Below are 9,215 nucleotides of genomic sequence, written 5' to 3'. Positions count from 1 at the left end.
GGCGCGGGCGGCGGGCGGCGCGGGCGGCCCCTCACCCTCACCCCTCTCCTCCCAGGCTGTGTGTGTCGAGGACGTCGCCCCAAACCTGCAGAGCTGCCAGCGGCTCCCCGACGGCCGCGGGACCTTCCAGTGCACGGCCCACGTCTTCCTGTCGCTGCGTGCGGCCGACTGCCGCGGCGCCTGAGCCCGACCCCGGACGTCGCCCGCCCCCACCGGACACCCCGACGCCCACTGCCCCGCTCATGGACCGCCAGACCCCACCATCGGGCACGGGAGGATGCCCCAGGAGCCCCCATCCCCGCCCCCGAAGTAAATGGCTAAACGAGTATACGAGAAGTCCAGCGGGTGTCTGAGTGCGGGTCGCTGGAGGGCAGGCCCGGGGGCCTCGAGGGGAAAGGGGCCCGGAAGTCCCTAGACCCCGCCAAGTGCAGTCCACGAGAGGAGCGGCTGCCTGGCCCAGCGAGCTCCCCGCGGAGCGCCCGCTCCTCTGGCCAGGCCGGTCTGCCCTTCCCTGGCCTCCCTCCTCCACAAAGCAGGGGACCAGGGTGCGCCACTGAGGGAGTCAGCACAGGGGGTCTCCCACATGGGTGAGGGGTTCAGCCCAAGACTCCCCACCAGGCCCTGGGCACAGGCAATTCCCAGGTCCTTCAGCCCACCAAGCTGTCCTAAAACCCTCCACCTAGGACCCCCAGGCCCCACTACACGGAAAACATTGCTGTGACCCCATCACTCTGCCCTGTGAGACCTTCTGTAGGCCCCTGCCCTGCCTGGCTCTCAGAGCCTTCCAGAGTCTTCTCTGAAACCGCCAGAGGCTGCTCTCCCTGATGTTTGCAGCCCCAACTCCACACATCTGGGTCCCGTAGAAAGTTCCTGGATCCCTTCAGGAGGCACCGCCTGTGTTCCCACTAGCCGTGAGGTCTCACACATCTGCCTTAGAGAAGCCTCCCCTAACCACACCCCCCAGGTGACCCTCCTGCCTCGAATCCTGACTTTCACCCTCTCTAGAGCCACTCCCAAAACATCTTGAAGGACTGAGCACAGAGTAACCATGTGTTCAATGAATTAAAGAACAAAAGGGCCTTCCAGGCTGGGCCAGGGAGGAGGGGGCAGCCAGGTGTACAGGTCCAGGGGAGGATGAGACTGTACCCCTATGGCCGGGGCTGCCTAGAGGCCCTCAGACTCACCAACACAGCTGGGCACAATGGTGGCTGAGCCTTCCCAAGGCTCTGGGCCCACCCCTCCCCCAACCCATGGGGAAGCAGCCCCTCTACAGCCTTGAGGGCTCTAGGAGGGACTCTGTGGGGCCATGGCCGGCCCAGGCTCCAGGGGCCTCCCTGGCCTACACTCGTCTAACTTAGCAGGCTGATTCCCACCCCCACCGTCTAGAGCTCTTGGGTCTCAGAGCCAAATCTTTGTAAGCTGACTTTTGAGTTTCTTTTAGAGCATGAGCTGGGGCCCCTGCCTGCCTCCCTCTTCCCCACCCCTTCTGGCCCTGCTGAATCTGAGGGTGCAGGGGGCAGGAAGCTCAAGAATTCCAGGGCCTGGGCCTGCCTCCTAGGGTGTCCCCCCACCCCACAGTGTGCCTTGCTGGCTGGGCCTGCCACGGTGGGTGAGTTCTCACCCTGCATGGGTGGACATTTCTCTAGGGCGCTGACCTGGGCCCTGGGCTCCACTTGCTGTGGCTGAGGGGACAGTCCCCAGTCCCATCTCCTGGGTCCTGGCAGCAGCATACTCAGGGCTGGCCCTGCCCTCTCCGCAGCCAGGCAGCCCCTGTGCCCTCCCTGATGAGTCTATGGGTGACTTGCAGCTCAGGGGGACTCAGATCCTGTGGCCCTGGGGAGAAGCACAGGGCTGAGCTGCTCATCTTCCTTGAGACAGACCATGGAGTAAAGGGGACGCTTGACTCACTCCCTTCTCTCTTCTATATCCCTGCTAGGTGGATGGTGGGAGTAGGGCCCAGGGTTCTCCATGGGGGGTTCCGACACAGCACTGCTCACCAGGCTTTATTTGGTCGCACCAAAGAGATTTACATCAGCCGGTGAGGCACAGAACAGAACAGAATCCGTCTGAAGAACAGCAGAGCTGGCCGGGGAGGGACAAGCGCATTTTGCTAGAGCCAGGCCCGGGTGCTGGGGTGCTGGAGGGCAGAGCGTGTGTGGTCTGCACCCAGAGAAGGAAGGGGCAGTCCTGGGGTCCCTCTGTGCCTCCCACCAAAGAAGGGGGGAGGCAGCGTGGCCTCCAGCCCAGGCAGCAGGAGGTGTCCAGGGTCAGAGGGAGCTTCTGGGACAGGATGGAGCACGGCAGCTGGAACCCAACGCACTGAGCAGAGCCCTCTGCTCATCCTGCTTGCTGGGCCGCTCCACTGTTCTAGGCACCCTCTCTGAGTAGCTTAACAGAGAGGGCTGGGTGCCTGCCGCAAAATGGACACCTTGCAGGCAGGTGGGAGGCAGCGTCCCCCCACACCACCCTCCCAGAGCCAGGCCAGCAAGAGGTGGCACTGCGGCTTCCTTAAGGATCATAACAGCCAAACTGTAGGACACAGGAGAGCAAGGTGAGGACCACCTGGCACCGAGGGCTCTCCAGAACCACGCTCCTCTGCGTCAGAAATCACAGCTGTTCTCCCCTGAGGGCTGCACCTCTTGTCGCCTCATGGCCTCCAGGAAGGCCAGCTCCTTAGCTTCTTTCTTCTGGTTTCGTGCCTCGTACTCTAATCTGGAGGGCCGGGCTGGCGTAAGCTGGGTGAGAGGGTGACTGTGCGCCCAGGTCTGGGGCCTCCCGCCACTAGCTGCTCCACGCTGCCCCCGCTGCCCCCGCACCAGGCCTACCTGGGCTAACCTCACCTGTTCTTGATGATCCTCTGGACAATGAGGTCTGTGGTGAGATCGCTGCCACTGTCAACCTGACGGAAGATGCCCCTTCTCTTGGGCTCCTGGAGGCCCAGGGAGGAGGGATGAGATTAGGGTCTGTCCTGAGCACGCGGAGACCTGCCCAACTGCTCTGCCCCAGAGGGATACAAACACCATGCCCACTTCCCAGATAGGCATGGTGAGGCCACAGGTGGCTGGGAAGCAGCCTTCCAAGCCCAGTGAGGGCCAGCATTACCCACCTGGTAGGGGTCAGACCCATCCCTGTCAGGCATAATCTCTGTCTTCCCGTGACACACCAGGTCCACCTGGGGACAGAGGGAGAGTCAGGAGCCCTCGCCAGGGAGGCAGCTGCTGCCACAGTCAATGGCCCAGTGCAGGCCCTGGACTGGGAGAGCTGACCCTGCCCCTTCCTCAGCCCAAGGGCCATCCCCAGCTCCATGCTCCCAGCCCAGCAGGATCCTCACCTTGAAGTGACCCAGAAGCTCTGCTGTGACTGCATATGGGGCCCCAATCACCACCTCTGACACATACTGTGGGGACAGTACAGAGCAGCTCGCTCAGCCCTTGCTCCAAAGCCAGGGCCAGAGATGGAAGATGGCCCAGACCCAGACTGACGATGCCACTGAGCAAGCAGGGGTGGGGACAGCGTGGCTGGGGGAGCCCAAGCTAGGGGAGCTGCTGTGTCCCCAGGAGCCCTCAAGGGTGGAAAAGAACAGTGCCAATGGCACCCACCCCACCCCCCACCTTACTAATCAGAGGTGGGTGGGCACCCCAGAATCGGGGGTGCTGGGGTAGGGCACTGCCAGAGACCCGAGAGGCCCTGCCCTGACTCAGTGAGGAGGCCCGGGGAGGGAAATGTCGGGGACGTCTCCCGCTCCTGTGCTGGCTCCCGCCACACTCACCCGGCAGGCTAGCACGCTCAGGGTCCGCTCGTGCAGATTCATGATGGGGTAGTTCTTCCCCTTGTAGTGGTTGACCTCCTAGGGCCAGAGCGAGGTTGGCTCAGCATGGGGACCTCAGGGGGACAGGTGTGCCCCCTTCCAGCTGTCCCTTGTGGGAAGGCGGGAAAGGTGCCTGCCCCCATGGACAAAATGGCGCTGGACCTCAGAAGAGGCCAAAGCTCACCCCCCAGGGGTGCTCCTTTGCCTTCACCAGGCACCTGGAGTCTTGTTCCTCCAAAGGCCACCTATGCCCAACACTGACCCAGGAGCCCACTGAGGGCCTCCAGGGCCCATCAGCTGCCCAGGGTGCTGGGGGAATGAGTGGGTGCTGGGCAGCAACCTGATCAAAGTGCAATCCGGCGATGATATAGGGTCTGTCTGTCAGCCCGTGCACCTTTTCCAGGAAGTCCACGTGCCCAATGTCTGCACTCATGTTAAGAAGTGAAAGAGGAAGGAAGCTTGAAGCCCCCGATATCCTGTACCCACTGGCCTCACCACCATTCTCCTGCACCCTGGCCCTGTCCAGGAGTCAGCAAGGCCCCCCAGACCCACCCCCACATGGTTGGATGTGGAGCAGCAGAGGCCCAGAAGAGGATACGGAACAGATCAAAGGCTCCGGCCACATAGATGACCGTCTCTCCTGGCTGGGGCTCCTTCCCAGAAGCAAACTGGATGATCTTCTGGGAGGTCTGCAGAAACTGAGACACCCCTGTCCAGGGGTTCCGTCCACCAGGGCACTGTAAGCCAAGAGAGGAAGCTGGTCAGCGGCAGAGGCCCCCCAGGGCTACTTTGCTGAGCCTGGGGCTGACCCTGGGAAGCACAGCCATGGGACTGCAGGAGCAGATGCAGGGAACATGGCAGGCCAGGACTGCAAGCGCCTAGCTGCAGCCTGCCAGCGACCCAGTGGCCCTCACTCAGACTGTTCCTAGGCAGGGGGAGGAGCAGGGAAATGGGTAGGGGACACACCACCACCAGGCTATGTGGGGCCACTGCAGCTGGCACAGCTGTGTCTCTATCCAGTGGCCACTGCAGCCAACACCACTTCAGCCCAGCGACCAACCACAGGGAGGAGGTGCAGAGCTCAGTGGCTGGAGGACACAGCCCTCTGGGGGAGCCGGCACCCCTGAGGCCACCATCTGGTCACCTGGGAGGAGCCTTCTGAGGAAAGTATGTCCCCAGCAGGTGTCGGGTGAGGGGGCTACAATGGGAGAAAGGGCCAGGCCACTTGGTTAGAGGCCACCTGTACACAGGCAGTCCTTGCTCCTCCTCCAAGCAGTGGCTGCTGTGACCAGCCAGCTAGTGCCACTTCCTGCCTGTCCTCCCTCCTGGCATCCGCCAGCTGGCTGAGCCTGGCAGTCAGTGCTGGGAAGGGAGTGGGGGGAGGGATACTCTGGGCCAGTTTTCCCCAAGGAATGGCTTGGGACAGGGGACAGAGGAGGCCCTAATGGCAGCCCAGCATCCACATTCCTAGGTGGCCCCATGGTTCACACTCACCTTCCCGAAGCTATCTGCATACTCCCGGTACTCAGAGGACAGCTCCTGCACAGAAGGGCAGAGTGGGCCTCAGGAGCTTCCCCCTTTAGACGTGACCAGCCCCAAGACCGGGCAGGTCACTGTCCTGGAGCCACGAAGGGGAGAGGGTTGTGGGGGGGCAGGATGACCCTGAGAGTGGCACAGAGGTGCGCCCTCCCTCCTTGCAATGGCCTCAACCGTGAGACCTCAGGGATTCCACCCAGCGGCCCCAGACTCACCTGGCTGCTGTGATGGGCCTTGGTCACCAGTAGCATGCGGCCGACAAGGTCTGTGGTAGACACACCCTGGGTGCGCTTGCACTCTCTGGGGACAGACGGGGTGGGGTTCTCACCCTGGGGTACACTGTGAGGCTCTGCCTCCAGCTAACAACACCTAAGGGGCACCAGCAGCCCTGCCTGGGGCAAAGCCCACAGCTGCCCCACAGATTGGGCACCCCCACTGCTCTCGGCCACCACAAGAAATGTATACCAGAACGGGAGGGCCACTGTGCTCTCATTAGCTGAAGACGACGACAGGAGCGGAGGAAATATGAAGAATCACTGCACCCCAAGTTTCCAGTATGGGGGAGTGACATGCCAGGGACAGTGGCAGCAGTGGGACAGTGGCAGCAGCTCGGTGTCCATCCTGCCGTTGGCCTCGGGCCTCCCTCACACCCAGGTCCCGCCCTGCTGCACACTCTGCCAAGGGAGCTCTGGGCTGCACCACCCCAGCAGGATCCACGGGCTGCACTTGGAACTTTAAAGTTAGTTAAAAATAAAGAGCCAGCTCCTCAGTGGCACCAGCAACAGTCCTACTGTTTGACAGCGCCATGCCGACTAATGTCACCATCCTTGCAAAGCTCTGCCTTGCAGTGCTGCCCTGCAGCCATGGGTTGGGGTCCACCACACAGCAAGGGTCCTGAGGCCACACCACAGTAACTCCCTGCCTCCAGTTCCCAGTCCTGGCCATGAGAAGACAGGCACAGACGTGGCCGTCACAGGCTATGGGAAACAGCAAAGAAAGATCTAGGAGGGACCCTCATGCCCACTCCCTGAACAGCTGCAGGCACTCACCTGTACCTCCCAGCCTGCTTCACTTCCTCATAGGTGTCGTGACCATCTACGGTTAGTGTGATATCATCTAAGGGGAGACACACAAGCAAGAACAAGGATTCTTACCCCAAAGCCAGAAAGACCTTGAGGGCCAGGACCCTCCCGGACCCGGCATACATGTGCTCATTTCTGCAGAGGGGCCCAAAGCTTTCTCAGATCCTCAAAGGGCTCCATGTGCTCCAAAGGGTAAGGAGCCCTACCACCTGCAGACACCCCACCAGGAGGTCTGATCCTGAGCGCCCCCGCTGCCCCAGGCCCCCAGCCCCTGCCTACTCACTGCCGTGGACACAGAAGTCGCAGTCATACTTGTCCAGCGTCTCCAGCGTGGTGACATAGGGGGCTGCGGGCACCACCTCGTCCACCCACTTGATGGCCTGCACCATTTTATATCTCTCCTCCTGAGTGAACACCGGGGGCCCTTTGTGCTTGGAGATCTCCTCTAGGGCCAGAGGAAAGGAGAGAACAGGACAGGTGACCCTGGCTTGCCAGCCGCTTCCGCAGGAGGCCCCCTCCTCAACACTGAGCAGGGTCTGTAACCACACATGAGGCCTCACGGTGGACAAGCTGTCTCTCCCACCAGGCCCTCAGCTCACAGGACAGGATCACATCCGAGTGGCCACTGCTCTGTCCTCTGTGGCCCCACAGCGTGCTCGGGATGTGTCTGCTGCCTATATAGCTCCCTCACCCAACGAGAGGCTCAGGCAGTAAGGGGTCCCCTCATGACCTAGAGCTCAGCCCCAGAATGTCTCAGGAGCCAGTTGGGGGTCGTGGGCTTCCACTGCACTGGTCGTGGTTTCCAGCAGCCCCTGTCTCTTAGCTCATGACAGAAGATGCAAGATGGGAATGGCTTTAGGACACTCTCAGCTGGGGCTGGGGCTGGGCCAAGCTTGCTAAGCTCTCTCACAACCATGCTTTGGGTAAGGAGACCCTGGCCGGGCCTGGCATTCCCAGGGCCCTGCAGGCTTTCAGTCAATAGGGGCAGCCCCTGGAGGGCTGTGGGGCACGGCGGACCCATACCATACCGTCAGTGTGCACACCCACGATGAGGTAGTCACCCATGGCCCGCGCCTGGCGCAGCTGGTTGGAGTGGCCGTAATGCACCATATCATAGCTGTGGAGACAAAGAATGGTCACCCCCTGTGCTGAGGATAGGGACCAGGTGGACCCCGTGGGGGGCTGGGGTGCAGCTTTACTCCTCCAAGGACTCCTTAGGAAGCCCTCTGAGAAGCCACTCCCCACAGGAACTTCTGCCCAGGATCCGGCTGGGCCTGGGCTTTCTGCGAGTAGGTGTACGCTTAGCTCCAGCAAGGGTGGGGGACCCAGAGACGACAAGGCCCAGCTGGTCCAGCAGTCTGCCAAGTGCACAGAAGACTCTAACTGGCTGGAAGCGGCACGGCCCTATATCCCACCCCAGGGTAGGCTTTGGCCACATCCTCTCCCCTCACCAAATACAAACCGCTGTGGGCAGTCATTCTAAATATTAAACAAATCATGTTGGGCTGACCCCGTGGCTCACTCGGGAGAGTGCGGCGCTGGGAGCGCAGCAGCGCTACCGCTGCGGGTTCGGATCCTATATAGGGATGGCCGGTGCGCTCACTGACTGAGCGTGGTGTGGGCGACACCAAGCCAAGGGTTGCGATCCCCTTACTGGTCACAAAAAAAACCCCAAGAAAACAAATCATGTTAATCTTGGGGGTGGAGATGAATTCTGTGCTACCTACCCTGAGACAAGTAAACAGTTCCTGGGGCCAGCAAAAACCACAAATCCAACCAAAGAGCAAGGCCCTGGGAATCACTGGCCTGGGAAAATCCTGTTTCCTAACCCACGGCCTCCAGAAACGCAGCAAGGCGTAGCTGTCTGGGAGAATAGCCACTTCCCTGTCACCCAGTTCTAGAGCTTTTATCCTCAAATCCGGGTCTGGTGACGAGTGAACTCTTAAGCTTGGGGCTACACGGCATCCTGCCACAGGCTGGGCCGCAGGTACCTCCCAGGGCACTGGAACAGCTGAGGGCTTCTCCACAGGCCTGGGGGCCCTGGTGTTCGCCTGCTTCCTTCCAGGACTCCCGTCCCCCTCTTGAGTAGGCAAAGTTGTCCCTGCTTCTCCAGGGACAGCCCCACACCATGTACAGAGCTACTCTACCCAGTGCCCCCTACCTCCTCCCAGCAGGGCCACCCACCACCCCCCGCCCCAGCGCATGGGTCTCCAGCAGACAAGTGGGTTCTGGTCCTGGGGTAAAGTCTGGCAGACCTATGTGCCTAAGGACAGGCTGGGCAGGACGGGCCAGAAGGTGGGCCAGGGGCAGCAGAGCACGGGTTGGGGGTGGCTCTGGGTGCAGCTGCTGCAGCCTGTGGCTGTCCAGGGGCGGGGGCCGGCTGGTGCCAAGGTCAGAGTCCACTGACAGGAAGCCACATTCCTTCCCGCTGGCGAGAGGCGCAGGCGCTGCTGGCCCTCCCAGCGAGCCCCAGGCTGGCCAGACGGGGCCCCTCTTCGAGGGCGTCAGGGAGCGCACGCTCGGGAGGGGCAGTTTTCCTCTCGCTTGCTGGCGGCCCCGGCCTTGACAGCCCGTCCGTCCGACTCGCGGAGAAGACGCATCGCGTTCTCGCCCGCAGGAGGGCCCGGGCTGCCGGGTGACTCTGCCGCCCACCGCGGGGCAGCGAGCTCGTTCGCGAGAACGACGCTGGGCTCTCCGGGATCGCCGCAGCGACGCCTCCGGCCGCCCCGCAGCAGCGCCTTACGCCGAGCGCGGACGCGAGCCCGCGCGGACCCGGGCCCCGCAACGGC

General features: G+C 62.2%; 1 protein-coding gene across 3 annotated transcripts; it reads right to left on the bottom strand.

Moving 5' to 3' along the window:
* Window positions 1–1,987: 1,987 nt before the first annotated feature.
* Window positions 1,988–7,576, bottom strand: PCYT2 (phosphate cytidylyltransferase 2, ethanolamine). 3 transcript variants are annotated; one of them, XM_008576294.1, is made up of 12 exons: window positions 7,455–7,574; window positions 6,710–6,871; window positions 6,394–6,460; window positions 5,560–5,644; window positions 5,303–5,347; window positions 4,407–4,545; window positions 4,149–4,231; window positions 3,770–3,847; window positions 3,332–3,397; window positions 3,107–3,172; window positions 2,841–2,929; window positions 1,988–2,712 (listed from the first exon to the last, which is right to left on the bottom strand). In XM_008576294.1, exons 1-12 carry the CDS (start codon window positions 7,534–7,536, stop codon window positions 2,601–2,603), a joined length of 1,074 nt encoding a protein of 357 aa, XP_008574516.1. In that variant the 5' UTR covers window positions 7,537–7,574; the 3' UTR covers window positions 1,988–2,600. The 3 variants fall into 3 exon arrangements, with proteins under 3 accessions (XP_008574516.1, XP_008574517.1, XP_008574518.1); XM_008576295.1 differs by lacking the exon at window positions 3,332–3,397 and having other exon boundaries at window positions 6,710–6,869; window positions 7,455–7,576; XM_008576296.1 differs by lacking the exon at window positions 6,710–6,871 and having other exon boundaries at window positions 7,455–7,571.
* Between the last annotated feature and the right edge of the window lie 1,639 nt (window positions 7,577–9,215).

This window comes from Galeopterus variegatus, unplaced genomic scaffold, assembly GCF_000696425.1.
Source record: "Galeopterus variegatus unplaced genomic scaffold, G_variegatus-3.0.2 Scaffold1322, whole genome shotgun sequence".
Lineage (NCBI taxonomy): Eukaryota > Metazoa > Chordata > Mammalia > Dermoptera > Cynocephalidae > Galeopterus > Galeopterus variegatus.
This window is presented reverse-complemented; position numbering and strand designations above follow the sequence as displayed.

Coding starts and splice junctions, on each gene's coding strand:
- PCYT2 (XM_008576294.1), bottom strand. CDS start 7,536: ATGGTGCATTACGGCCACTCCAACCAGCTGCGCCAGGCGCGGGCCATG. Junction 6,872..7,454: donor CGTGGGTGTGCACACTGACG/GTATGGTATGGG, acceptor CTCTGGCCCTAG/AGGAGATCTCCAAGCACAAA. Junction 6,461..6,709: donor CGACTTCTGTGTCCACGGCA/GTGAGTAGGCAG, acceptor GTCTCCCCTTAG/ATGATATCACACTAACCGTA.